Raw genomic sequence first — 27,350 nt, 5'->3', positions numbered from 1 at the left:
TGTGCAGTTTGGGTAAGGAATAATGGTGCCATGACAGGGGAAGATGGGAGCCGATCTCTAACCTATACTCCATGTAGCCTTAGGCTATAGCTTATATATGATCTTTTTTTTTTGGGTCTGTTCATGGGGCCTGAACTCTGGGCCTGGGCTCTGTGCCTCAGTTCTTCAGCTCAAGACTAGCACTCTACCACTTGAGCCACAGCGCCACTTCCGGCTTTTTATTTTGGTTATATGGTGCTGAGGAATCGAACCCAGGGCCTCATGCATGCGAGGCAAGCGCTCTACCACTGAGCCACCTTCCCAGCCCTATACTGTCTTTTGTGAGCCTCTGTCCCTTTGCTTCAGCCACTTGATGTAAGATTCCAGAATTACCTAGCTCCTTAGATCTAAGTGATATGCTGCCATATCACTTAGGTAGATTTGATTTTCTTTTTTCCAGTCATGGGGCTTGAACTTTGGGCCTAGGCGCTGATCCTTAGCTCTTCAACTCAAGGCTAGCATCCTGCCACTTGAGCCACAGTGCCACTTCCTGTTTTCTGGTGGTTAATTGGAGATAAGAGTCTCATGGACTTTCCTGCCAGGCTGGCTTTGAACCACAGTCCTCAGATCTCTGCCTACTGGGTAGTTAGGATTACAGGTGTGAGCCACCAGCACCTGGCTTGTTTTTTTTTGTTTGATTGTGGTGATAGAGATGTGTGGTGCCAGGGATTCAAATGCTGTGCCAATATGCTGTACCTAGCCCCAAGACAGGGTTATTGTGGGGTTTTTTTTTGTTGTTGTTGTTGTTTGGTCAGTTGTGGGGTTGAATTTAGGGCCTGGGTGCTGTTCCCAAGCTCTTTTGCTCAAGGTGAGTGCTGTACCATTTTGAGCCACAGCTCTGTTTCCAGTTTTCTGGTGGATAATTGGAAATAAGAGTCTCATGGACTCTCTTGCACGGGCTGGCTTTGAACCACAACCCTCAGATCTAAACCTCTTGAGTAGCTGGATTATAGGCATGAGCCATCAGTGCTTGTCTTGGGTTTTTGTCGTTGTTGTTGGTTGTTCGTTTGTTTTTAATGTAGCAGCGAGGGATGGTTTAGTAACAGAGAATATACTTAGTATGCTCAAGACCTTAGGTTCACTTTGGTTCCTGGCACTAAAAAGTAGACTTCAGTCTCTTTTTCTATTTTTTTAAATTAAACTAAATAAGGTGATATGAATGTTATGTGTCCCCAAACAGGGAGATATTCTGTGTGGATGATACAAGGCAGGCTTGTATGTAAACAAGAGCCATCCTACAAAAGGACAGAAAACCTAGACTTGCATTCATCAGCATCAAAGACAGCAGCCATGGCTCTTCACTTGACTCATAAACCCAGGATCAGGGAGCTGAGAATTAAATAACCATGAGAATCCTTTTTTTTTTTTTTATTCGGTCATGGGGCTTGAACTCTGGACTTGGGCGCTGTCCTTGCGCTCTTCAGCTCAAGGCGAGTGCTCTACCACTTGAGCCACAGCACCACTTCTGGTTTTCTAGTGATTTTTTGGAGATAAGAGTTTCATGGACTTTCCTGTCCAGGCTGGCTTTGAACCACGATCCTCAGATCTCAGCCTGCTGAGTAGCTAGGAATACAGGCGTGAGCCACCGGTGCCCAGCTGCTTCTTTTTTTTTGCCAGTCCTGGGGTTTTAACTCAGGGCCAGGGCACTGTACCTGAGCTTCTTTTGCTCAAGGCTAGCACTCTACCATTTGAGCCACAGTGCCACTTCTGGCTTTTCTGTTTATGTGGTACTGAGGAATTGAACCCAAGGATTCATGCATGCTAGACAAGCACTCTACCACTAAGCCACATTCCCAGTGCCACCATGAGATTCTTTTACCCTGGTACCTTGGAGCCAGTTGTGTTGACAAGCGGAATCCTGGCTTGAGTGTAAAGTCTGACTGACCCTTTGCTTGATGGCCCTTATGGTGTAGTCACAGTTGGGTTATGGTACCTACATCTTTACTTCCCCGGCTGAGCAGATGCAGGAGCTGGAGCAGAGGCTGCTGGAGGCGGAGCAGAGAGCAGAAAATGCAGAGACCCAGGTAACAGGGTCTGGGGGTGGGAGATTGACAAGAGAGTATGGGGAGGAGGGGGAGATGATCTGGTCTTCTGAGACCAGGAAATCCATCAGTTGCATGTAAGACCTGAACAGGTAGATGTACAAAGAGCTTTCTGTGGCAATGTAGGCATGTTTGGGTAGGCTTGGTTTAACGAGGGGGTGCATTAGTCCAAATGGGCCATGCTATGCTACAGGAACAAATTAGGTCTGCAGTCCCATTTGATTCCATGCATGGTTCTCATCCATTGAAGGGTTCAACTGTGAGTGTGCTTCCATAGCCATTCACCGGTCCATGATAAATAAGACTCTCCTATCTTATAGTTAGAACCTATAGGACACATAGTAGCCTTGAGCAAAAGAGCTTAGGGACAATGCCCAGGCATCAAGTTCAAGCCACACAACTGACAAAAAATAAAATAACAAATAAATATTAAATTGCCAGGCTCTGGTGGCTAATGCCTATACATCCTAGCTACTCGGAATGCTGAGATCTGAGGATCACAGTTCAAAAGCCAGCCTGGGCAGGAAAATCTGTGACATTTTATCTGTAATTAACCACCAGAAAACCAAAAGTGGTGCTATGGCTCAAAATGGTAGAGTCCTAGCCTTGATGATGATATTAATGTTAGAAATGGCTCAGAATGTTGGGGTGTCATATGGAATAAGGAAACAGTCCTGGAAGGAACTCAGCAAGGCAAAACTTACTTCAGAAGAGTGTGCCATCTGCCAAAAATCTGGCAAGCGAGCACACAGAGCAGACAGGCTGCTCCCTTTTTATCCCTAATACAACAGGCCCCACCCTTCTGCTTGGATTGGCTGAGCTCAGGTTCACAATCTGCTCATGATTGGCAAGTTTGAAGAAGCTGGAAAAACTGATAAACAGTTTTACTTTTTGTTTTTTTGTCGGTTGTGGGGCGTCAACTCTGGGCATGGGCGCTGTCCCTCAGCTTTTCAGCTGTAGACCAGCGCTCTACCACTTGAACCTCAGCCCTACTTCCCGCTTTTTCTGCTTATGTGGTGCTGAGGAATCAAACCGAGGGCCTCATGCATGCAAGGCAAGCACTGTACCACTGAACCACCTTCCCAGCACGGGATAACAGTTTCAAGTAATTATAAAGTGACTGTTAAAAGACTTTGAGATAAAAGTAATAGTACTTAAGCAATCTCAAAACAAAACTCACACCCTGTACTACTGGAACAATCTGAGGTGTGTCTTAATTCCTCTTCAAAACATACTCACACCCTCTTCTGCTTTGTTGAACAATTCAAGTGAGTCTTAATTTCTCTTCCCTTTGGACCAACCAGTTTAGACAAAACCTTAGCATTTCAAAAATTCCTCCTCTTAAAGCATTTCCTCTTTCTTAGAATAATCAACAAGAGCTAAGCCAGCAGGCCAAAGCAGGAATTTTTAATATTAATTAAAATAATGATGAATAGTTAACGTATTATCATTATTATTTGGCGATACTGAGGTATGAACTTGAGTCTTGTGCTTCCCAGCCAAGTGCACTTGAGCTGTGCCTCCATCCCAGAATAGCCAAAAGGAGTTTTTGTGTTTTCAGTTCCTTTTGCCCAGATAAATGCTTCCTTCAATTGGCCCAGATTGCCCTGAACAAGTGCTCTGCCTGGAAGTCATAGTGTGTTACATCTGGGGGCAGCCCCACCTCTGTTACTGACCATTGCATACACCTTATGAGTGATGTGAGACCTCTCTGTCCTTTTCAGGTGGGTATGATGGAAGAGAAGGTAAAATTGTCCAATCTAAAGAACGTGGACTCCACAGGCAGCCTGCACTGCAAGTACCAAGAATTGCTGAAAGCCATGCAAAGCAAAGATGAGCTCATCTGCCAGCTGGAGGCACAGCTGGAGAAACAGGTAAGGGTTAATGTGTACAATAGAGCACCAATCCCCTTTCAGCATTGGCGCCAGTTGACCTCACTTCTCAAGCCCCTCTGCTTGAGCCCTGAAGTGGTGGGGAGCTCACTACCATGACCCTGTTCTTTCACATGGGGTCTTGATTAGTGAGAAGCCTTTTTTCCCTCACATCTGTTCACTAGAAGCCAGACAAGGGCTATAGAGGTAAAGCACCTTGGAGACAGGCTGATCTGGGTCTGAATCCTACCTTTATCTCTTCTCTCACTGGGCACATTGTTTAAATGGCTGGTTATCATTTTACACAGCTATACAATAGAGGTTATAAAAATCTATTGATTGGGGGGATTTAATAGATAATCTGCATATAATATTAGACACATGGTTGGTGCTTTTTTTTGCGTCCGGTCATGGGGTCTAAACTCTGGGCCTGAGCGCTGTCCCTCAGCACTTCAGCTCAAGGCTAGCACTCTACCACTTGAGCCACAGCGCCACTTCCAGCTTTTGTATTTTTTCTGCTTATGTGGTGCTGAGGAATCGAACCCAGGGCCTTATGCATGCAAGGCAAGCGCTCTACCACTGAGCCACCTTCCCAGCCCATAGTTGGTGCTTTGTAAGGAGAGCCTTTCTTTCTCTGTGCTGGCCTTGTGCCCCATCAGCATGTGCTGTTTGATACTTGACTGTAGTGTGACTGGAGCTGCAAGGCTGGAAGATCTTCCTTGGTCAGCTGGTTGGCCGAAGTTTCTCAATGAACCTGAACAAGCAGAAATGAATGTTGCCCCCTTCTGGTATTTGAGACTTACCCTCCTGAGTGTGTCAGAGCCTAGGAAAACCCACTGTCCAGCATTGGAATTTGCTCCTAAGAGAACTTTGGGAACATCCTCAGCCTGAGAGTCTAGCTGCTTTTGTAGAGCTGGCTGATGCCTGGATGTTAGGCGTACACTGTTCACTCATTTCTTCTTCAGAATAGCTCAGCAAAGAGGTTTCCTTTTTCCCCATTATAGAGGCACACAGAGGAAATAGCTTTCCTGACTAATGTCTCACAGCAAATAAGCATCATGTATAGGATCAAAGCCCATTTCATTTTATCCCAGGCCACTCGGATGGGGTAGCATGCTAGGCAGTTGCTGTACCATGGACCTATACCTCCAGCCCTTGCTTTATTTAGATATAAACCTACTAGGGCTGGGAAGGTGGCTCAGTGGTAGAGCGCTTGCCTTGCATGCATGAGGCTCTGGGTTCGATTCCTCAGAACCACATACGCAGGAAAAAAAAAGCCGGAAGTGGCACTGTGGCTCAAATGGTAGAGTGCTAGCCTTGAGCTGAATTGCTGAGGGACAGTGTCCAGGCCCAGAGTTCAAGCCCCACAACCAACAAAAAATAAATTAAAATTAAATTAAAAAAAAAAATGTTGGGCCGGCACCAGTGGCTCACGCCTATAATCCTAGCTACTCAGGAGGCTGAGATCTGAGGATCACGGTTCAAAGCCATCCAGGCAGGAAAGTCTATGAGACTCTTTATCTCCAATGAACCACCAGAAAACCAGAAGTGGTGCTGTGGCTCAAGTGGGAGAGCGCTAGCCTTGAGCTGAAGAGCTGAGGGACAGCGCCCAGGCCCAGAGTTCAAGCCCCATGACCAACAACAACAACAAAAAATGTTGGTGGCTATCAACCTATCCTTTCCCCCAAAGACTTTGCCATTTTGTACAAGGGGACTCACTCTCCACATTCTTGACAGTTTGGGATAATATCAAACTTGGAAGTTGTGTTAGGCTGTTAGAGGGAAATGGTGTCTTGTTTTTATCAGTCTGTTTAAAATTAGGATTGAGGTTGTTCAGCTTTTCATGGGCTTCTTTTCCTGTTGATTGTTGATTCATATCCTTTGCATATGTTCAGCAGTTGCTCATTTGAAATATCCCTTTGCATGTGTGTCATTTGTATTGTAAATTCTTCTTCAGTTGGAGGGTAGAGAACATTTCTGGGGTTTGAACTCTCAAGACCTGTGCTGACTAGGCAAGTGCCTTATCACTTGAATCACACGCCAGCCTTGTTTTTTTTTTTTTTTTGTTTGTCGGTCGTGGGGCTTGGGCTTGGGAGCTCTTCAGCTCAAGCTGGGGCTCTACTACTTGAGCCACGGTGGCTCTCGGTTTTCTGAGTGGTTAATTGGAGATAAGAATCTCATAGACTTTCTTTTTTGGGGGGGGTCCGGTCATGGGGCCTGAACTCTGGGCCTGGGTGCTGTCCCTTAGCTCTTCAGCTCAAGGCTAGCGCTTACCGCTTGAGCCACAGTGCCACTTCCGGCTTTTTTATTTTTTGCTTATGTGGTGCTGAGGAATCGAACCCAGGGACTCAGGCATGCAAGGCAAGCTCTCTACCACTGAGCTACCTTCCCAGCCCCTCTCATAGACTTTCTTTCCTGGGCTGGCTTTGAGTGGTGATCCTCAGGTCTCAGCATCCAGAGTAGCTAGGATTACAGGTGTGAGCTACCGGACCAACTGTTTTGTTTTTGTGTTTTTTTGAAACAGGTTTTTCCTTTGTTGCCCAGACTGGTCTTGGGCTTCAGTGGTCCTCCCCTCTCAGCCTCCTGTGTGACTGGAACTACAAACATACACCACTATGTCCAGCTTTTGATTTTGTTTAATGAATTCTTTTGTGTGTATGCATCATACAGTAATTGATAGTGATGATTAATTACCTTTTCCTTCATGTTTTGCGGGGGATCTGTATTATGCCCTTTTCACTTTTAACTGTGTTTTGTTGGTTTCTTTTAAGGTTTTTTGTTTTGTTTTGATTTTTTTCTTGACACAGAAGCTGGCTTGTCTTGAACTCTGCAATTCCTGCCTTGGTCTCTTGAGTGCTAGGATTACAGATGTGTGCACCATCCACCTGGCAATAATAGTTTTAGAAAATATTATTTAATTCACAGCAAGATTTCCCCCCATTGGGACTCCCTCATTCAGTCATTTGATGTTCCTTTTTCTGGCTTCCCACCTCTGATTCTTCACTCTTCTAGTGACTGCTATAATTAACTAAAGGCCTTCTCTTTCTTGCAGAAGCAGATGAGGGCTGAGGAAGCAAAAATTGTTCAAGAAAAAGCTGCAAAGATCAAGGAGTGGGTGACCCTGAAGTTAGCAGAAGTGAGTTGAAGCCTTATTCTGGGGGGTGCTGCCCTGGGGTATTGCTTGGGTTGCCCCGATCCCCAGAATTTCCTGTCTTCTTCCATACCAGGGACTTGCTGGGCTTCACTTTGTTAATATTTGTTCTTCACTGATACCCCTGGCTTTACTTTCTCATTCCTTTTGACTTGGTCAGTTTCCTTGAGTTCCAGACTAACTTTGTGCTGGATTTGAGTAAAATATACATGAAATCTGCCATTGCAACTGTAGCTATTTTTCCTGCCTGGGCTGGCTTTGAACAACAGTCCTCAAATTTAGGCTTCAGAGTAGCTAGGATCACAGGCATGAGCCACTAGCAGCAGCCAGCCTGCAAATTAATATATATATTGCCAGTTTGGAGCTTGAATTCAGGGCCTAGGCACTGAACTTGAGCTTCTCTTGAGCTTCTCAAGGCTAGCACTCTACCACTTGAGCCATGGCGCCACTTGTGCCTTTTTCTATTTATGTCATACTAAGGAATGGAACCCAGGGCAAGTGTACAGTTCTGTCATTGCTGCTAAATGCACACATAGTGTTATACAACTATCACACTACTATTTTCATAGCTTTTCATCATCCCGGAAGAAACTGTCTGTCCAATGCTGACTCAGTCCATCCCTCATGCCAGTTCCAGGTAGCCCCTGTTCCCCCTTTCCTCTCTGTCTATGTACTTTTGTACTTCATCACTGCTAAGCCAGCCTCTTTCTAAACTAAAAGTAAGAGAGTCGTAGTTTGGGAAAGGTTAAACATGCAGCTCTTACTCTGGCCTTCTGAGTTCACTCCCGCAGGAGAGTATTGGCTCATTTTGCCTCCCCTTCTTTAAATATATATCTCAGGTCACTTGCTAAACTATATGTTTCTAGGGATAGAACTAACCATTTACCTCCATTTTCACTTGCTAGGCAGGTTCTCTATCACTTGAGCCACATCCCACCTCTTTTCTTTTTTTTTTTTGGTCGGTCGTGGGCCTTGAACTCTGGGCCTGGGCGCTGTCCCTCAGCTCTTCAGCTCAAGGCGAGCGCTCTACCACTTGAGCTACAGCACCACTTCCTTTCCTCCATTTTCCCACAGCTATATTGGGCCCTTGTTAAAAGGTGCTCAGTAAAAGTGTGCTAGGGTAGCTGGCCACCAGGACTCACGCCTGTTATCCTAGTTCCTCAGGAGGCTGAGACTTGAGGATCATGGTTCAAAGCCAGCCTGGGCAGTAAAGTCGCTGAGACTCTCATCTGTAATTATCTGTTATCTTTATCAGATATCTATTAGAAAGTGGAGCTGTGGGTCAAGTGGTAGAGCACTAGCCTGGAGCACAAGAGCTCAGGGACAGTGCTCAGGCCCTGAGTACACACACACACACACACACACACACACACACACACACACACACACACACACACACACACACGCACACACGCACACACGCACACACGCACACACGCACACACGCACACACGCACACATACACACGTGTACGAGTTTAGTTTAAACCCGTACAGCTGCTATAAAGATGGGTCTCATGGTCATTATGTGAAGAGAAAGAAGCCAGACTTAGAGAAGCACACTTTGTGTAATTCTACTTACCTAGTTCAAAAGTGGGCACAATTAAATTAATATGTAACAATGTACAACAGAGAGATAAGACCCAGGAAACAAGGAAGTGAGTGGCAAACTGTGCTTATGAAGGGTGAGTCAGCCCGTTACCTGGAGCACTGGCGGGCTGTTATCTAGCCTGGGTGGTGGTCGTGGGAGTAGTCATTTCAGAGTCATTTGTTAAGCCATTTGTTGATGTGTGGGATGCAGTTTTCTGTATACATGTTATGTTTCACAATTTTCCAAAAAAAAGATTGAAAGTAAAGATGTATCCAAATCATGGGGCATTCACACACACACATACCTTTTTTTTTTTTTAATAACTAAGCTGGGTGCCAACGGCTGTAGCTACTCAGGAGGCTGAGATCTGAGGATCACAGTTCAAAGCCAGCCCGGGCAGAAAAGGCTGTGAAACTCTTATCTCCAATAAACCACCACAAAGCCGGAAGTGGTGTTATGGCTGGAGTGGTAGAACGCTCTCCTTAAGCTGAAGAGCTGAGGGACAGTGCTCAGGTCCAGAGTTCAAGACCCATGACGGACGACCAAAAACAAACAAAAAACCACTAGAAAAATAAGTGCAGGACGCCAAATAAGATTCTATGCCAGCCAGTGCCAGCTAGAACGAGGAAGACAAGGTCAGGACTTCTCAGGAAGGTTAGCACTAGGATTGATGAGATGAGGGTACCAAGTATTATTTGTTAAACACTTTTGGGTTTTAGGCTTGTTTTGAGTTAGGTATCTGAACATCCAGGTACAGGTTACTTTAAACTGACTATTTGTTGACGTTTCTTTGTTTTGTTTTGTTTTGTATTCTTACGCCAATCCTGAGTCTTGAAATCACAGCTCAGGCATCGTCCCTGAACTTTTTTGCTCAAAGCTAGCACTCTACTACTTGAGCCACAGCTCCACTTCCAGCTGCTGTTGCTGCTGCTGCTGCTTCTTTCTTCTTCTTTCTTCTGGTTAATTGGAGATAAGAGTCCTGTGGGCGTGGATTTTCCTGCTCAGGCTGTCTTTGAACCATGATCCTCAGATCCCAGTCTCCTGAGTAGCTAGGATTACAGGTGTGAGCTTCTGGTGTTGCTGGTGTCCATTTGTCTTTCCTCCCCCCCTTCCCCGCCTCTCTTTTTGTTGTTGTTGTTGTTGGTTGTGGGGCCTGAACTCTGGGCCTGGGCGCTGTCCCTCAGCTCTTCAGCTCAAGGCTAGCACAGCACCACTTCCAGCTTTTTCTGCTTATGTGGTGCTAAGGAATCAATCCAGGGCCTCATGCAAGTGAGGCAAACAGTCTACCACTGAGCCACCTTCCCAGCTCAGAGCTATTGGTTTTTGAAGTTGGAGATCAGATCCAGACTCCGGCAGGCTAGTCAAGCATTCTGCCACTGAGCTCCATCCTCAGCCCCTTAAATCTTCATTTTCTTTTTGTCCAGCTGGAGATGGAGAATCAGCACCTCAAGAGCTGTAATCAGCACCTTCTAGAACAGGTGGGAGCACTTCAGCATGATCTAGAAGGTAAGCAGGCCACATATAGGTGTACACAACAGGAATGGGGCTCAGTGGAGTCGCATGTCAGTATGCCTGTGTTTTCCTCCATCACAGCTCTTCGGATGGCACCTACGGGGAAGCTGCTAGGGGCCTCTGAAGGAACTGCAGAGCAGGATTCTGTCCCTTCAGGGCCAGGAGACCAGCCTGTGGGGCAGGACATTGTTCCCCAGGCCCAGGATTTAAAGGCAACTGTGTCTGCACCTTCTTCGGGAGCCTTGCAGAACAAGGACCCTTTGTCTGAAACCAGCAGCCCTGAGGATTCTAGCTCCAGTGTGGCCCAACCTGGGGAAGTAGTAGAAAGCAAGACCCTTCAACTCCATCTGGGAAGAGAGGCACCTCCCAGCCAGCTGTGCATGAAGCCTAGCACCCCCAGACATGGCTCAGCCTTCTGGAGGGAGGTTCTGGTCACTGCTCAAGGAGGGACACTTCCTGGCACCAAGAACTCGGCCAGGGAAGGAGGCCCTGGCAGTAGCCTGACACTGCCAAAGGTTCGGGCTCCTAGCACCCCTCGAGACAGTATCCAGGTGGCTAAAAGGCACCATAGCCAGCCCCAGGTGGGCCCTGGACATTTTGACCAGGTGGTGAGCATCGAGATCGGGGCCCTGTCAGCTCTCCACCCTTCTAGGCTTTCCAAGCTGGAGGCCCAAGCTCGGCTCCAGGAAGAACCAGAGAAGATGGAGATGGAGGAACCGACTTCAGCAGGGAAGGAGAAAGAAAGAGAGAGCCTGAAGACCACTGGAGCTGAGCTACAAGAAGGGGGGCTGAGGAACAAACCACCCACACCCCCCCTGCATAGGTTTCCATCCTGGGTAAGAGGTGACCAGGGGCCGGGCTGGAAGCAGAACCAAAGATGGGCACACGGTCCCTTGCTAGTATCCATGAGCTGAGCCTAGGTGGGCCTGGCAGCCTGGCTTTGGGTCTTAGAGGCCTGTACCATAGAGCCTGCCCAGCCCACCTGTTGGTGAGGAGCAGAGCCAGAATCTGAAGGTGTAAATGGTGGCTGACTGAAACGTCTAAGTGCTTACCACCCACCAAGCTGAGTGCCTTGTGACATTTTCTTGTATGTGTAGGGGTTAAGAACACAGGTTCCAGGATCATGTCACTGGGTTTAATTGTTAACTCTGTGACCCTGAGCAAGTAACTAAGCCTCTGTGCCTCAGTTTCCAAGTCTGTAAAATGAGGGTCCTAGTGACAGTTGGATTGTTAGGATGATTAAATAGGTTAGTGGCAAGTGGCAGATGCTACATAAGTGTTGGATATATATATTATATAATATATATTTACGTATAACATGATAAAGTGCTGTGAGGTCTGGGGGGACTGCTTCATAGTGAATGACATGGGAGGGAGGAGATGGGGTGCAGATGGAAGCACATGGACGGTATGTGAGCACAGTGCTTGCTGCAAGACGGGTCCAGTCAGTCTCCGCACTGTTCTCTACTTATGGCCTGATATTTTCTGTGATTAAAAAAAAAAAGCTAGAATAAAAATGAGGTGGATGTCAACATCCCACAGCAGTGAGGATGATGGGAGGGTTCAAAGGGCTTCACACAGAGCCCACCACGTCTCAAAGACCCTCAGCTGTGCTGCCTGTACAGTTTAGCCTCTGGCCCAAGGTTCTGTAGTAGTTAGTGGCTTCTAGTTCAGGTCCTGCTGCTTTGAAGCCCAGCTCTAGTGTCCTTGCTTATGGGGTTATGGCCACTGCAGATCGCATCTCTCTCTCTCTCTCTCTCTCCCTCCCCCTCCCTACCTCCCTTTTCCTCTTTCCCTCCCTTCCCCACCCCTCCCCATCCTGGGCTTTGAACTCAGGGCTCAGGGCTCAAGGCTCAAGGCTCGTGCTCTACTTAAGCCACAGCTTTACTTCTGGCTTTTTGATGACTAATTGGAGATAAGAGTCTCAGGGACTTTTTCCAAGCTGGCTTTGAACCTTGATCTTCAGATCTCAGCCTCCTGAGTACCTTGGATTATAGGCATGAGCCACCGGCACCCGGCTCAGATGGCATTCTCTTACTCAAGTCAGATTGAATGCTGCCATGCACCGATGCAGCACTGCTTCTGACAGCAGAGGGACTGGGGCATCCCATGATGGGATTACCTCCCCACAGCACGGCTTGGGAGACTCCTGACTTTAGTAGCATCTTCCAGGGGCTCCCTTTGAAGTGTTGGTTCAGGGAGGCTCCAAGCCTAGGCTCATGAGCTACACCCATGGGGGGAACTTCTGGGTCTCTATGAGACTGTCTGTAAGGCTAGAGACCGAGGAGTGTAGAGCTGGGCTGGAAGGAAGATTAGACAGGAAACAGCGGTGCCCCTGACACCAGCCGTCCTTCAGGCAATGGCTCCTTGCTGTGTTCTTCACATGCTCTGGAGCTGCAAGGCCAAGGTGGAGTGAGGGCGCATTTGGATAAGAGTTGTAGCAGAAAGGGGCTCAGCATCTGTTTGCCAAAAAGTGAACTTTTTATCTGCCACTTTGCCCCAGTAAAGCCATCCACTGTGGTAACAGTGCGGCTCTGGCATTTTGTTTGTGTATCTTTTTTTTTTTTTGATCGGTCGTGGGGCTTGAACTCTGGGCTTGGGCGCTGTCCCTGCGCTCTTCAGCTCAAGGCGAGCGCTCTACTGTTTGAGCCACAGAGCCACTTCCAGGTTTCTAGTGGTTTATTGGAGATAAGAGTCTCACGGACTTTCCTGCCCGGGCTGGCTTTGAACCGTGATCCCCAGATCTCAGCCTCCTGAGTAGATAGGATTACAGGAGTGAGCCACTGGTGCCCGGCTATTGTTTGTGTTTCTTAAGTTGTATGTGGGCAGGAGAGTTGAGAAGCTACACAGATAAAATGCTTCCGCCAGGCATGCTGTTAGGGGGTACCTGTAGTCCCAGGCCCTCAGGAGGCTGAGGGGGGAGGATCACTTGGTCTAGTAATGCTACAGGCAACATAATGAGACATTGTCTCAAAGGATAGGCCATGTGACACATAAGCTGTGCTCTGAAGATGGGGGTATGACGTCTTTCTACTGTCAGCTGGGTCCTAAGTACCCCAACAATCAGCCAGTGTGGTTTAAGGGGAATTTGTCTTTGTTTTCAACTCTGTAACCCCCCTCCTGAGGGAAATAAAGACACTGCTGCTCATCTAAAGGCCCCTGGGGAAGATTCACTCCTGTCTAACAGGAGCCTTGAGAAGGCAGTGGGCCAGAAAGGCCGGCCTGTAGCCATCAGGGGGAAAAAAACAAAGCCTGAGAAATCCATAGAAGGATATTTTTCAACCTGGGAAATGAGGGAGGCAGATATTCTGATTGGTACAGCCTTTCTCTTTATCCTTGAAACCACCTTGCGTGATAGACATTCATACCCTTTTGTCAAACAGTGCTATCTTTTGTTTAACCTCAGTCCTTCAGGCTTGGGTTTCATTCATTTCCTTCGTGGAGTTAGGAGCTTGGCCTTTGTTTAATTCCCTGACCGAGATGGGCAGAAATAATCTATTTTATGTGTACACTCCATGGATGGATCTGTCCTGCAGCAGCAGCAACAGCAGCCTCTACCCCCTGTCCCTGTCTCTGCCCTCTTGTCTTGCCCTCTATCTGGTGATCTCTGCCTCTTATTATTTATTTCCCCGGCTGTCTCAGTGCTATGAGCATCCCCTTGCTACGATCTCACCCCACTGCCTTCCATCCCTGTGTCCCAGCCTGGCTGACCCCCAGTTGCCTTCCTGGGCCAGCCTGGCTGACCTAGTCAGCCCTGTGACTCAGCAGTCACCTGAGTGGGCCTTTGTTTTCCCTGTTGGTTCAGTAGAGCAAACTGATCTGGAACAGTCTAGATGAAGCCTTTGGGTTGTTGGAGCAATGCTCCCGGGGATATGCTTGGGTCTGGCATTCTCTGCAGAAGCGTCTTTCACCTCTGGAGTTCTGGATTCCTCTCAGGCTTTGCAGGTTAGCTCCAAACCTTAACATTGATGTGACGTGGTTACCATAAAAAGACAACGTAGCCAGGCGCTGGTGGCTCAGGCCTGTAATCCTAGCTACTCAAGAGGCTAAGATCTTAGGATCGCGGTTCAAAGCCAGCCTAGGCAGGAAAGTCCATAAGACTCTTATCTCCAATTAACTACCAGAAAACTGGAATTGGCACTGTGGCTCAAGTGGTAGAGTACTAACTTTGGGTGCTGAGGGACAGCACCCAAACCAGAGTTCAAGCTCCATGACCGACCAAAAAATAAAAAATAAATGTAAACTGGGCACTGGTAGCTCACCCCTGTAATACTAGGTACTCTGGAGACTGAGATCTAAGGATCACAGTTTGAAGCCAGCCTGGGCTGAGAAGTTCATGAGACTCTTATCTCCCATAAACTACTCCAAAAAAGCCAGAAGTGGAGATGTAGCTCAGTGCTAGAGTGCTAGCCTTGAGCAAAAAGAAGCTCAGGGACCCTGAGTTCAAACCCCAAGACTGATACAGAGAAAAAAGACAGTGTATCCTGGTTTCCAAATAGCTTATAAAAGAAAACACACACCGGGCTACTCAGGAGGCTGAGATCTGAGGATCGTGGTTCAAAAGGGCAGGAAAGTACGTGAGACTGTTTATCTCCAATAAACCACTTAGAAAACCAGAAGTGGCTCTGTGGCTCAAATGAACTCTGTGGCTCACCTTGAACTGAAGAGCTGAGGGACAGCACCCAGGCCCAGAGTTCAAGCCCCACAACAGCCACCACACCCGCCTCCCTCCCCCCCCCCCCCAAAAAAAAAAAAGAACACACACCTCACCTGTGGCTCTGACTTCATTCTCACCACTCCCAACTTCAGGATTAAGACCTGGGGTCTAAAATGGGAAAGATTTGGAAAAAAACAGATTACTGTCTTATCAACTTCCTTTGTCCCAAGGGAAAGAGTGAAGGCTACTGAGAGACTGAGTATCTGCTGGGTGTGGATTAAGCTCCAGGTGTTAATGTTTACTTTAGTTAATTCATTTGATTCCACAGCAGCCTACTGAAAGGTCAGTTTTATTGTAGCACTGAGAAAAATCAGACTTAGAAATGAAGGATCTTGCCTGAAGTCTGCTAGCCAGTAACTGGTCCATCTTGGGTGTGGGTACAGCCCTGGGTCATGACTTTCTGGCACCTTTCATTCCAGGAGAGCCGGATCTACGCAGTGGCCACATCAGGCATGCAGCTGTCAGATGTGTCTCCTCGAAGTAATGCCACCTGCTGTGGTGAGTCCAAGGGCCCGACCACCCGTGGTGGGCCTGGCACTGGTTCCCTTCCCCAGCGCGAGCAGTTCAGGCAAAATAATACAGCCAGAGCTGCCTTCAAGCTGCCTTAGTTTTCTAGGAATATTAAGGAAGTAGTGCACAGCCAGCTCATCTTTCTTGCTTAGGGGAAGTATTGGGATTATAGCCAGTCACAGAGCGGAGAAGGACCTTGCCAAGCAAGGTCATGTGTGCGTCCCTTCTGCAGGGCCAGGGCTGTGCGTGAGAGCAGCCCCAAGTGCTCCGATTCACACGAACCTTGCTCAGTGGCCAAGAGCCTTCTGCTCACTTTGGCAACACATATACTAAAACTGAAACAACACAGAAGATGAGCATGGCCCCTGTGCATGATGGATATACAAATTCATGAAGCATTGCCTATTAAAAAAAAAAAGCCAGGTGACATGGTTCACGCCTGTAATCCTAGCTACTCAGGATGCTGAGATCTGAAGATTGTGGTTTGAAGCCAATCTGGGCAGAAAAGTCCTTGTGAGACTCTTATTTCCAATAAACCACTAAAAAAAAAGAAAAACCAGAAGTGGAGTTGTGGCTCAAAGCAAAAGAGCTCAAGGACAGCTCCTAGGCCCTGAGGTCAAGCCCCATGACCAATAAAGAAAAAGTCACCAAGCCAGGTACCAGTGCTCACACCTGTAATCCTAGCTACTCAGAAGACTGAGATCTTAGGATCACAGTTCAAAGCCAGCACAGGCAGGAAAGTCCATGAGACTCTCATCTCCAATAAACCACTCAGAAAACTGGAAGTGGTGCTGTGGCTCAAGTGGTAAGAGTGCTCACCTTGAGCTGAAGAGCTGAGGGACAGTGCCAGGCCCAGAGTTCAAGCCCCACAACTGACGAAAATAAAGTCAGCAGCCAGCCACAGTATCCCTACGGTGGCAGGAGCCTGTGGGCACCTCAGCAAGAGGGGCACAGTGTAAGCCTCGTAGCGGAGAAAGTAGTTAAAGGGCAAGGTTCTGTTGCAGTGGGCCCTTTACTGCATGGGTTTCATGGTCACACACAGTCAAGGGGACCCAGAAAGGAGGGAGGAAGGAGGAAGACTTTTCATCTGCCTCCTGACACCCTCTCCTGAGGGGGGTAAGCCACCCTCTCCTTCCCCCGCAGCTTCCAGTCCTCCTGCCCTGGCTTCTCCTGGATCCTTCTCTGGCCTTGTCTACAAGAATGTCACTGTGCCTGTCTACACAGCACTGAAAGGGGTAAGAAACTGCCATGCCAAGAGGGAATGTCCCCATCAGAAAAGGCCCCTGACCCAGCACACGGTGACCAGGGTGGAGGTAGGATGGTAAGGCATCTGGCACAGCGATCCTGATCCAGGAGCTCAGTCTACCACGTGTCATTCTGTTGATCATTTCTAGCTTTTATTGCAAATATCCTGCACATACAAAAAGCTACTCAAGAGGCTCAGATCTGAGGATTGCAGTTCAAAGTCAACCCAGGCAGAAAAGTCTAACCACTAACAAGCCAGAAGTGGAGCTGTAGCTCAAGTGGTGGAGCACTAGCCTTGAGCAAAAGAGCTCAGGGACAGCGCTCAGTCCCTGAGTTCAAGCCCCAGGACCAGCAAAGGAAAAAAAAAAATTGAGTCAGAATGAATATGGGTGAAACCAAATTAAACCTATACCTATTCTACCTCAACTCCCCATCCTTTCTTTTATCTTGATACCCCCAGGTTCTATGGTGGAGCTCCTTTCTTCAGAATTGTTTACTTATGTTTAAACACATACAACCTCCCCCCCCCCCCCCCCCCCCGCCACCACACACATATAACTGGCATTGCTATTTTGTGGGGAGAAGTCGGGGTTTGAATTCCTTAAGCCCTCTTGCTATCCAGGCAGGCACTCTACCACTTGAACTACACTCTGGCCCATTGTATTTTTTTTTTTCAGTTAAAATAGAATTGCAACATAATGTTTTCTTTTTTGGGGTTGGGGGGGTGGGGGTCCGGTTGAGGGGCCTGAAATTGGGCCTGGACACTATCCCTCAGCTCTTCAGCTCAAGGCTAGTGCTCTACCACTTGAGCCACAGCACCACTTCTGGCTTTTTTCTTTTTGCTTGTGTGGCGCTGAGGAATTGAACCCAGGGCCTCATACATGCAAGGCAAGTGCTCTACCACTGAGCCACCTTCCCAGCCCCCAACATAATGTTTTCATACTTTTTTCTTTCTGTTAGTTTCTGTCGTTACAGTGCTAAAGATCAAACCTAGGGCCTAAACTACACATCTAATCTTCTTCCTGGTTTTTACAACATAATAGTAAAGCTTGAAAGAACTTTTCTTTTTTTTTGGGGGGGGAGGGGATCTGGTTGTGGGGCCTGAACTCTGGGCCTGGATACTGTCCCTCAGCTCAAGACTAGCGCTCTACCACTTGAGCCACGGCGCCACTTCTGGCTTTTTTCTTTTTGCTTATGTGGTGCTGAGGAATCTAACCCAGGGCCTCAGGCATTCAAGGCAAGCACTCTACCACTGAGCCACCTTCCCAGCCCCTGAAAGGACTTTTCATAGAAGAAAAAATCAGAAATGAAATTTCCTTTTACATTGCTTTTTCCTAATTCTTAACTCCAAGAGCAATTGCCATAATGGTTGTTATTTATTCCATAAGACCCTCCGATGCATCTACAGATGCATTTACAAAATATGCATTTGTGCTAGTTTCTCTTTGTTCTCATTCTTCCACTCCTCTCTCTCTTCCTTTTTCCCTCCTTTCCTCTCTCCCTCCCCTTCCTCCTTCCCTCTGTTTCCTTCTTACTCTCACACGCGTGTAGATACATGCACATGCATACAAAGGGACCATGTACGCATCATTCTGTATGTTGTCAGGTTTTCCGTGCTTCCTCTTTCTCCTCCTCCTCTTCCTCCTCCTCCTCACTTGACTGTATAGTACCCAAGTGTAAGTTAGCTACCTTAAACATTCCTTTACTGATTTATAATAGTTTATGTCCCTTTCTTAGAAATAAATGTTGCGTTGGGCATCATTGTGCGTGTACTTGTTCTAGGGGTGGAATTCTGGGTGAGTTATGTAGCTACTGCCGAACTCTGGGCCTGGGCGCTGTCCCTCAGCTCTTCAGCTCAAGGCTAGCACTCTACCACTTGAGCCACAGTGCCACTTCTGGCTTTTTTTTTTTTTTCTTTTTGCTTATGTGGTGCTAAGGAATTGAACCCAGGGCTTCAGGCATGCCAAGGCAGGCGCTCTACCACTGAGCCACCTTCCCAGCCCCTGCCAAATTACTTTTTAAAAGCACTTGGTAGGTTGGGAATGTAGTTTCAGTAGACCCTATCTATTTTTTTCTCCAGCAATATACAAAATGCGTACATACATACAGTCACACTGCACTTGGTCCCTTTCCCTCTCACAGTACTCTCGCCAGCTTTTGTATAATTAGTCTTTTTATATGTTTACAAGTTGCAATTTTTTTTTTTTTTTTGTCAGTTGTAGGGCTTGAACTTGGGGCCCAGATGGTGTCCCTAAACCCTTACTCAAGGCTAGCGCTCCACCACTTTGAGCCACAGCTCCACACTTCCAGCTTTCTGGTAGTTAATTGGAAATAAGAGTCTCATGGACTTTTCCTGTCGGGCTGGATTCTAACCATGCTCCTCAGATCTCAGCCTGCTGAGTAGCCAGGATTACAGCTCTGAGCCACCAGCACCTGGCTGTCCCCACACATGTGAAAAGCTCCTGTCTCACACTTGGTCCCTGTTAGGGCTGACTGGTCCTCTAGAGTGGAGGGAGTTAAGGGTCACAGCTGGCCAGGGTTCAGTCTAGATGGGAGAGCTCATTGAGCACTACAGAAGATTGTGGCAGAGAGGGGTGCCCAAGGTACTGATGGATGGTTGCGTAGGGACGTACACTGTTTAAGACAGGCTGTGTGGGCCACACCCTGGCAATTTGGAGTCAGGGATAAACGGTTGGGTGGCAGAGCATTTGTTTTGCAGCCTGAGCTGCAGTAGGGAGGGTTCTTGTCATGCAGAGAGCCACGCAGATCAGCAGTGTACCCTTTGTGGATGAGTCCTCTGGGTCTGACGATGACTGCAGCTCTCAGGCGAGTTTCCGGATGTCTGTCCCCTGCTCTGAGTGCAAGAAGACCAGCGGACTCGGCAGCCCTCGGGCCATCAAAAGAGGTACAGGGAAGGGGAGCAGAATTGTGGACGTTTGTAGATGGGGCCCCTGTATGATCCCCAGCAGTGCCAGATTTAGGGATCCTGGGTGGATGATGAAGGCCCTACATTACTCTCTGGCTGTGGCAGTCGAGAAGTGAAAAAGGGCCTGGGCCTTGATTCCTTCTCCTGTGGCCAGGGGTCTCCATGTCGTCACTGAGCTCCGAGGGTGACTATGCCATTCCCCCTGATGCCTGCTCCCTGGACAGTGACTACTCAGAGCCCGAGCACAAACTGCAGCGCACCTCATCGTACTCCACCGATGGGCTGGGCCTAGGCACGGTGAGCAAGGGACACGGTTCCATGCCTGGGCAGGATGCAGTGGGTACAGGGGAAGCAGAGCTGCGGCAGAGGCTACCTGGGGAGGGGATGATGTGGCCAGAGAGGCTAAATGATGGCTGGGGTATCCCAGCTGTCAGAGAGAGGAAAGAGGAAGCCCATGAGGGGTTTGCCTCCGCTGCCTTGTGTATCGCCACACTGACCTTTGGCTGCTGCTTACAGGGAACACATACAGTTGAGCTTTATGGTGCCAAGCGCTGTCTTTGGTGCACTTCTGTACTTCTGGGTCTTCTTGGGATTATTGCCCTGTGTACTTTTTCTTTTGTCGGTTGTAGAGTTTGAACTCTGGGCTTGGGTGCTGTGCCTGAGCTTTTCAGCTCAAGGCTAGTGCTCTACTACTTAAGCCACAGCACCACTTCCGGTTTTCTGGGGCTTAATTAGAGATAAGAGTCTCAAGAACTTTCCTGCCCAGGCTGGCATTTGAACCACGATCCTCAGATCTCAGCTTCCTGAGTAGCTAGGATTACAGACGGGAGTCACTAGCACCCACCTGAAGGTGGTCTTTGAAGAAGCTGACCTTTCTGTCAAAGACCAACCAAATTCTGCGTCTTCCCTGATGCTCTCACTAGCCAATCTGTCCCCTTGTAGCTCTTGATCTGCCACCCACTCATGGTGGGTGAGGTGCTATTTTCCCCAGCCATTTTGTGATGATTTCCCCTTTCTATTCCCTCTTCTATTCCCTTCATCCTTCAGGAGTCACTGGAGAAGTCAGGCTACCTGCTGAAAATGGGGAGCCGGGTAAAGACGTGGAAGAGGCGCTGGTTTGTCCTGAGACAGGGACAGATTCTGTACTACAAGTCCCCGGTGAGACACGCCCTTCCCAGTCTGTCTTCATGAAGGCCCAGCACTGCATGCAGCACTGCATGCCAGGGGCTAGGTTGGGGGAGAGAGGGGTAGTATGACAAGTGAGAGGCAGCCTCACTGGATTGGAGGCTCTGAGCCACCCAGGATTTGACTGCGTCCTCACATTTCATGGACTCACAGTGAAATAAGGCAGTGGCAGTCAGGGCAGCTCTAGGCATTTTTTCTTCCTTCAGAAGCCATTTTCTTCTTCTGCTTGCTCATATTAAAAAAAGATTGTTCCCATGGGCTGGGAAGGTGGCTCAGTGGTAGAGTGCTTGCCTTGCAAGCCGGAGGCCCTGGGTTCGATTCCTCAGCACCACATAAGCAAAAAGCCGGAAGTGGCGCTGTGGCTTGAGTGGTAGAGTGCTAGCCTTGAGCTGAAGAGCTGAGGGACAGCGCCCAGGCCCAGAGTTGAAGCCCCACGACTGGACCAAAAAAAAAAAAAGATTGTTCCCAGGCAGTCCTCACCTTATCTATATTGTTCTAACAGACAACTTCATGGCCTCCTCCCCTCTCTGAAATTAAGGAGTCTTACCTGTTGAATCTGATTTGACAGAGCTGAAGAACTGCCTTGTTCTATCTATCTATCTATCTGTCTGTCTGTCTATCTATCTTACCTGTTGGTAAGATAGATAGAGCTGAAGAACTGTCACGTTCTATCTATCTATCTGTCTGTCTGTCTATCTATCTTACCTGTTAGATCTGCTTTGACAGAGCTGAAGAACTGTCTCTATCTATGTATCTATCTGTCTGTCTGTCTGTCTATCTATCTATCTATCTATCTATCTATCTATCTATCTATCTATCTATCTATCTCTATCTCTCAGTCTTACCTGTTGGATCTGCTTTGACAGAGCTGGAGAACTGTCACTATCTATCTATCTACCTTCTATCCATCCTATCCATGTATCTATCCATCCATCTATCTAGCCATCTACATATCTACCATCTATCTAGCCATCCATCTATCCTATATATGCATCCATCCATCTAGTCATCCATCCATGTATCCTATTTATGCATCCATCTAGCTAGCTAGCTATCCATCTGTCCATCCTTCCATCCATTTAGTGCCATACTAGAGCGAACTCAGCCTGGGCATTGGCACTTATTTTTTTTTGCTCAAGGCTAATGTTCTGCTATTTGAGCCACAGATCCACTTCCAGGCTTCTTGGAGGCTAATTGGAGATAAGGATCTCATCAACTTTTCTGCCCAAGCTGTCTCCAACTTCATGTTAAGGATTCCAGATCTGTATTCCTCCATGAGAAAAATGTCATCACCAATTAGTGGTGTCTACAGTAATACTGGAAAGTAATAACAGTGAAAAACTACTCTCAGGAGGGTGAGACTTTGAGAAGCCGCCACATCCAAGGCTTTCCTCCACGTTTCTTTCTTTACAGAGTGATGTCATCAAGAAACCTCAAGGTCAAGTGGATCTGAATTCCCATTGCCAGATCATTCGAGGGGAGGGTGCTCAGACTTTCCAGGTGAGTCTGCTCTTAGCTGTTAGATAGATAAGGTGCTGGTGTTTGGATATGACTATGGCTGGGACAAAGACGGGCCAAAAATGAATGTGCAGGAAAGGATGTGTGTGTGTGTGTGTCTGTGTCTGTGTCTGTGTCTGTGTGTGCACGCACGCATGGAAGAGAGGAGACTGAATGTGAAGGGAGGAACGAAGGAAGAAGTGATGGGAGGGAAGAGTGGGGTAGGAGGAAGGAAGGCCTAAGGACTGTAGGGATTTGTGGCACCTCTGAGCCTGATTGCTGCCTCTGGCCCCAATCCCTGACCCTGGACAGCTCATCTCTGAAAAGAAAATCTTCTACTTGACGGCGGATTCACCCAGCATGTTGGAAGAATGGATCCGGGTTCTCCAGAGCCTGTTGAAGGTTCAGGCCACTGGGCCTGCGGCCCTGCCACATCGGGGCACTAAGCCCACTGTGAAGGGCTGGCTGACCAAGGTACAGGGTAGAAGTGGGGACTGGGGCGGGGGTGGGGAGCCAACATGGGAGTGCTGAGGGCTAGTGGGCTAGCCCCTTTCTTCCAGGAACTTTCTCACACATGTCTGACCATGCAAGGTGATGATGGAGATTCCATAAGCACAGATCAGGACCCCAGTTCTCAAGGCAGAAGAGAAGCGAACGTTTTTTACCCACTTTATAGTCATTAGGAATCACTTCCACATCGAACCATCACCTCTCAGGATTAGCAGTAGAAAGAAGGGACCCAGGTGATGTGAGTCTCGCTGCCATTCAAATACAAGCAGTATTCCCCACCATCCAAATACATGTAGTAGCCCACAGACATTTTAGTTAGGGCTCTTCTGCTTGCAGAGTACAAAAAAGGGAAGTTAACAAGGAAATACATGTATGAGACCACACCCCATCAGGACCACAGTCAACTTGTGCTGTGCAGGCTCAGTGCTCACTGCCTCTGCTTCCTCCTTCATTCTGTTCACGACCTTCTTCTCTGCCTATGTGTGGTCTCCGTGCCCTCTTAATGGATAGTTGCTGAAGGACGTCACCTAGCCACAGCGCTGATGAACCTGGCAGCCTCCCAGAAACTGGCTCTGCCAGCTAGAAAGTTCTTCACATGTTCATATTCCCCGAGAGGCATGCAATTGTCCTCCTCTAGGAATATGAACAGATCACCACAGAGCCCAAAGGTTTTGGGGTACCATATTGCAGATACTGTAGCAGTCTGCGACAGGGGTTCTTCCATTGGGTAAGGAGTTTGAATGGCATCTCTACTAAGGACCTGAGTTTTGACTATCTCCCAGGGCTTCTCTTTGCCAGCCTCAGATTTATTTTGGGAAACTCCTGGTTCTAGTTCATTTCTTATCTTCCAGGTAAAGCATGGCCACTCTAAACTGGTCTGGTGTGCTCTGGTGGGGAAAACCTTCTACTATTACCGGAGCCACGAAGACAAGGTACTTCCTCAGTTTCCTCACTGCACCTTTCTGCTTCCCCCAAACCTTGTCACTGTGGCTCTGTGTCCTGATGACAGTCCCCAGCTCCACCTTCTCTTCTACTAGACCCCACAAGGTCAGTGAGCATGGCCTATGTGGTTTGTGGGTGCTTCTCAAGAGGGCTTCACTCTGCTCCTGGTCTGGCCACAATGCTATAGCCTCCACCTCCTCATCCAGTGTTCTGGCTACATCCATGACCCCCAGCCCTATAAAGCCTCCCCTAACCCCTTAGCTGTCCCATTCATGGAAGGCTCATGTCCACAGCGACCCCTGGGCCAGCTGCCGGTGCGGGATGCTCGCATAGAGGAAGTAGATCGATCTTGCGACTCAGACGAGGACTATGAGGCTGGAGGAACAGGGCGGTTGCTCTCTTCCCACTGCACCCTGGTGATCCACCCCCCAGAGCACAGCCCCACCTACCTCCTCATAGGCACCAAGCAGGAAAAGGTAAGGGAAGACACTGGGTCTCCTTGGCCAGGCCTGGACCAATGTTCTGGAATTCCCTTCTCTCTTTCCTCTGAGCTTCCCTAACAAATATATTCCCCTCTTGGACACTAGCTAATGTTCACTGAATGAAGTATTTCCTTCTGTTGAATTCAGTCCTGGGTGACTAGTATCCCTGCACTGGGGCCATGAAATAAAGCCAAAAACTTGGAAAATTGGGTTCATATTGATCCCTAATCTTACCCCTTAGATTCTGTGGCATTGACTTATGCCAATCAAACTAGCTGAACCATGGGCTAGGAATGTGGCTTAGTGGTAGAATTCTTGCCTAGCATGTATGAAGCCCTGAATTCAATTCCTCATAAACAAAAGGCTGGAAGTGGCATTGTAGCTCAAGTGGTAGAGTGCTAACCTTAAACAAAAGAAGCTCACAGACAGTGCCCAGGCCCCGAGTACAAGCCCCAGGACTGGCAAAAAAAAAGGAAAGAAAAGAAAGAAAGAAAAACTTAGCTGAAACTTACCCTTTTTGGTTTTGAGTTAGTTTCTTGCTAGCTTGTAATTCACGATTTTTCTGCCTCAGCTTCTGGAATGCTGGGATTACAGGGTATGTACCACCACACCTACCTTAAGATTTAGACTTTAGCCTGGCTCACGCCTATAATCCTAGCTACTCAGGAGTCAGATCTGAGGTCACGCTTCAAAGCCCTCCCGGGAAAGAAAGTCCATGAGACTCTTCAGTTAACCACCAGAAAACTGGAAGTGGCACTGTGGCTTAAGTGGCAGAGTGCTAGCCTTGAGCTGAAGAGCTCAGGGACAGTGTCCAGGCCGAGTTCGAGCCCCACAACTGACAAAAAAAACAAAAGATTGTAGACTTTTTTTTTTTCAGTGCTGTGATAGAATCCAGGCCCACGAACATGCTATGCAGGCACACTACCACCGAGCTACACCCCAGTCCCAATCCCTACTCTTGCCTCTACCTTTCCCCACGCCCACACGTGACGGCTTTTCCTTCTCTAGGAAACATGGCTGTACCACCTCACAGTGGCTGCAGGTGGCAGCAGTGCCAAGGTGGGCACTGTCTATGAGCAGCTCATTGGGAAACTGATGGATGATGAGGGAAACCCAGGTAAGGCCATCGCTGCATGACTTTCAGGAGGAAACTCTACTATACCAGAAGCTGTGAAACACATCTAAGCTGCAAAGGGGGGCTCCCATCCCACTCTGGGCCCCTCTATCCTGGCCACGACCTTGAGGGGATCGCGGTTATCGGGGGAGTCTGTCTGGGAAACAGATTTTTCCCACAACCTGGGTAAATGTTTTACTCTGTTCAACTAGCAGCTTTTCTGGCTGGGCAGAGGACTAGGGGGAAAAGGTATGTGGTTAATCTATAGTTAAGAGTTTGTTAATCAATAAAGGAGGCCAAAGTTTGCAAAGGCTAACCTAAGCCTGTGGTGTTTTTGTTTTTTGTTTTTTGTTTTCGGGGGGGGGGGGGGTGTCATTTATTTTGCTGCTGATTCTCAGGGTTCTCAGGAACTAACTACAGTCACATACCACTCTCAACACTTTATTACTGCTCCAAGGCTTCCCTGTTTCAGGCAGGCTGATGTTTATATTCCTCCAACCAGACCTGGCACCGTAAGGGAAGGCCTTATGCACACACCCATAACCTTGCTCACTTACCCGCTGTTGCAGCTCCATTGTAGAGCAGTGGCTGCCTTCCTGCGCAGTCACACCCGTGACTGCACAACCAGATACCCCACAGTTTCCTCAGGGGTTAAACACTGCCCCTCCCACAAATCAAAGTTGGGATGTGGGGGGTGGGAAGTGAGCTCCTCCTTCCTAATAACTCCCACTGCTCTGTGTAGATTCCCCGCTCTGGAGGCACCCCATGCTGTGCTATAGCAGAGATGGGCTCTGTACCTCCCTCACAACCCTGCCCTCTGAGGCCCTGCAGACGGAAGCCCTCAAGCTCTTCAAGGTAAAGTGGGAGAGGGTCCCAGGCCCACCCACTGGTGGCGCACACACCATGTGCCTAGGCTTTGTCTGGAGCAGTTTTAGCCTACCATGGTGATGCATGGGTGAAAGAGACCTAACTAGGGAGAAGCACACAGGGCTGGCTCAGGGAGCAAGGGAGAAGAGCCACGGGGTCCCCACAACTTCCTTGTGGCAGAAATGTAAAATCCCTGCAGATAGGGAGAGGCTGTCACTTGCCCTGGGAAATGCCAGAGAAAACTCTTCCCTGAGTTGCCCTCCTCCTAAAATAATAGTAGGAAAGGCCAGGTTTATATTGCTTCTGCATCCCCAGAGACTCTGGTCTATTTTAGAATCTACTTTGTGCTTAAAAAAATTTTGTTTCTGGGCTGGGAAGGTGGCTCAGTGGTAGAGTGCTTGCCTTGCATGCATGAGGCCCTGGGTTCGATTCCTCAGCACGACATAAGCAAAAAGAAAAAAGCCGGAAGTGGCGCTGTGGCTCAAGTGGTAGAGCGCTAGCCTTGAGCTGAAGAGCTGAGGGGCAGCGCCCAGGCCCAGAGTTCAGCCCCATGACTGGATCCAAAAAAAAAAATTTTTTTTTCTATTTTTTTTTTTTTTTTTTTAAGATGAACTTTTGGGCTGGGAAGGTGGCTCAGTGGTAGAGCGCTTGCCTTGCATTGCATGAGGCCCTGGGTTCGATTCCTTAGCACCACATAAGCAGAAAAAGTCAGAAATGGTGCTGTGGCTCAAGTGGTAGAGCAGTAGCCTTGAGCTGAAGAGCTGAGGGACAGCGTCCAGGTCCAGAGTTCAAGCCCCATGACTGACAAAAAAAAAAAAAAAAAAAACTTTCTAGAGACACGTGCCTTAGAAACCCAGCACTCATGAGACTGAAGCAAGAGGATTGCAGTACCAGGCCAATCAGGGCTAAAAATAAGACCTTGTCTAAAAAGAAAAAAAAATGGTTGTTCATAGGCAAGCTTATGTCTTGCTTATGTAACAGAACATTTAAAGAGGAGTAAAACCCAGTGCAGCTGGTTTATATCTGTAATCCTAGCTACTATGTAGGCTAAGATCTAGAGGATAGTAAGTTTAAGGTCAGTCCAAACAGAAAAGCTCACTAGATTCCATATCCAAATAATCAGCAAGAAGTAGAGCTGGAGGTATGCTCA

At 48.1% G+C, this 27,350-nt stretch overlaps 1 protein-coding gene, 1 long non-coding RNA gene and 1 other non-coding gene across 3 annotated transcripts in view; 2 read left to right on the top strand and 1 right to left on the bottom strand.

Moving 5' to 3' along the window:
- Positions 1-27,350, top strand: part of Plekhh1 (pleckstrin homology, MyTH4 and FERM domain containing H1) — a 52,629-nt gene that overhangs the window by 13,947 nt on the left and 11,332 nt on the right. The window contains exons 3-18 of the mRNA XM_042691825.1: positions 2,001-2,063; positions 3,806-3,955; positions 7,005-7,088; positions 10,118-10,199; positions 10,287-11,041; positions 15,342-15,420; positions 16,576-16,667; positions 19,432-19,582; positions 19,758-19,900; positions 20,651-20,761; positions 22,202-22,288; positions 22,598-22,759; positions 23,647-23,727; positions 24,031-24,213; positions 25,228-25,336; positions 26,076-26,188. Coding sequence (XP_042547759.1) covers positions 2,001-2,063; positions 3,806-3,955; positions 7,005-7,088; positions 10,118-10,199; positions 10,287-11,041; positions 15,342-15,420; positions 16,576-16,667; positions 19,432-19,582; positions 19,758-19,900; positions 20,651-20,761; positions 22,202-22,288; positions 22,598-22,759; positions 23,647-23,727; positions 24,031-24,213; positions 25,228-25,336; positions 26,076-26,188 — 2,445 coding nt within the window. The remainder of the gene's footprint in view (positions 1-2,000; positions 2,064-3,805; positions 3,956-7,004; positions 7,089-10,117; positions 10,200-10,286; positions 11,042-15,341; positions 15,421-16,575; positions 16,668-19,431; positions 19,583-19,757; positions 19,901-20,650; positions 20,762-22,201; positions 22,289-22,597; positions 22,760-23,646; positions 23,728-24,030; positions 24,214-25,227; positions 25,337-26,075; positions 26,189-27,350) is intronic.
- On the bottom strand, positions 10,110-24,813 carry LOC122117978. Its single transcript, XR_006149277.1, has 3 exons — positions 24,732-24,813; positions 14,971-15,030; positions 10,110-10,192 (listed from the first exon to the last, which is right to left on the bottom strand). It is a non-coding gene; the product is annotated as an uncharacterized LOC122117978 (long non-coding RNA).
- On the top strand, positions 15,738-15,842 carry LOC122118000. The gene has a single exon (XR_006149280.1). It is a non-coding gene; the product is annotated as a U6 spliceosomal RNA (small nuclear RNA).

Source organism: Dipodomys spectabilis, unplaced genomic scaffold (genome assembly GCF_019054845.1).
Source record: "Dipodomys spectabilis isolate Male_0828 unplaced genomic scaffold, ASM1905484v1 ptg000146l, whole genome shotgun sequence".
In the NCBI taxonomy this organism is placed as follows: domain Eukaryota; kingdom Metazoa; phylum Chordata; class Mammalia; order Rodentia; family Heteromyidae; genus Dipodomys; species Dipodomys spectabilis.
Note: the sequence above shows the minus strand (reverse complement) of the source record. Positions and strands in the feature narration are given on the sequence as shown.